Raw genomic sequence first — 428 nt, forward strand, 5'->3', positions numbered from 1 at the left:
GGTGGATAGGGTGGGCACCACAGCCCAGAAAGTGCTCCCTGGGATGGGGATGGTGGTACAGCCGCAGGGCTGGGGCCCAAGGATGGGACACAGACCAGCACTCACACCAGGCCTAGATACCTAGGCTTCCCCGGATGATGTGGGGATTCAGACAGCAGCCTTCCTGCTGGCCATGGGGCTGGTGCCTGCAGCCTGGGTTTGGTGAGTGGTCCCTGAAGCTGGGGCCTGGGGCTGGTCTCCCACCCTCTGCTGGGCTGGTGAATAATTGAAAGCAGGAACCACCAGGGCCTGACTGGCAGCTTCAGTCTGTACTTTGTATGCCTCTGAAAAATTCATGAGTCCTTGGGGCAGCAGGGTCCTGCTGAGCTGGCCGAATCTGATCTATCTCCTGTCCTCATCTCCCCAGGGTTCTCAACAACTCCCCTTAA

General features: G+C 59.1%; 1 protein-coding gene across 1 annotated transcript in view; it reads left to right on the forward strand.

The window, feature by feature from the left end:
- Positions 1 to 428, forward strand: part of EEF1A2 (eukaryotic translation elongation factor 1 alpha 2) — a 10,557-nt gene extending 10,129 nt beyond the window's left edge. The window contains exons 12-13 of the mRNA XM_010836648.1: positions 125 to 201; positions 407 to 428. Of these exons, the coding sequence (XP_010834950.1) occupies positions 125 to 201; positions 407 to 428 (99 nt within the window). The remainder of the gene's footprint in view (positions 1 to 124; positions 202 to 406) is intronic.

The sequence above is a fragment of the Bison bison genome, unplaced genomic scaffold, assembly GCF_000754665.1.
Source record: "Bison bison bison isolate TAMUID 2011002044 unplaced genomic scaffold, Bison_UMD1.0 scf7180017864063, whole genome shotgun sequence".
Classification (NCBI taxonomy): Eukaryota; Metazoa; Chordata; class Mammalia; order Artiodactyla; family Bovidae; genus Bison; species Bison bison.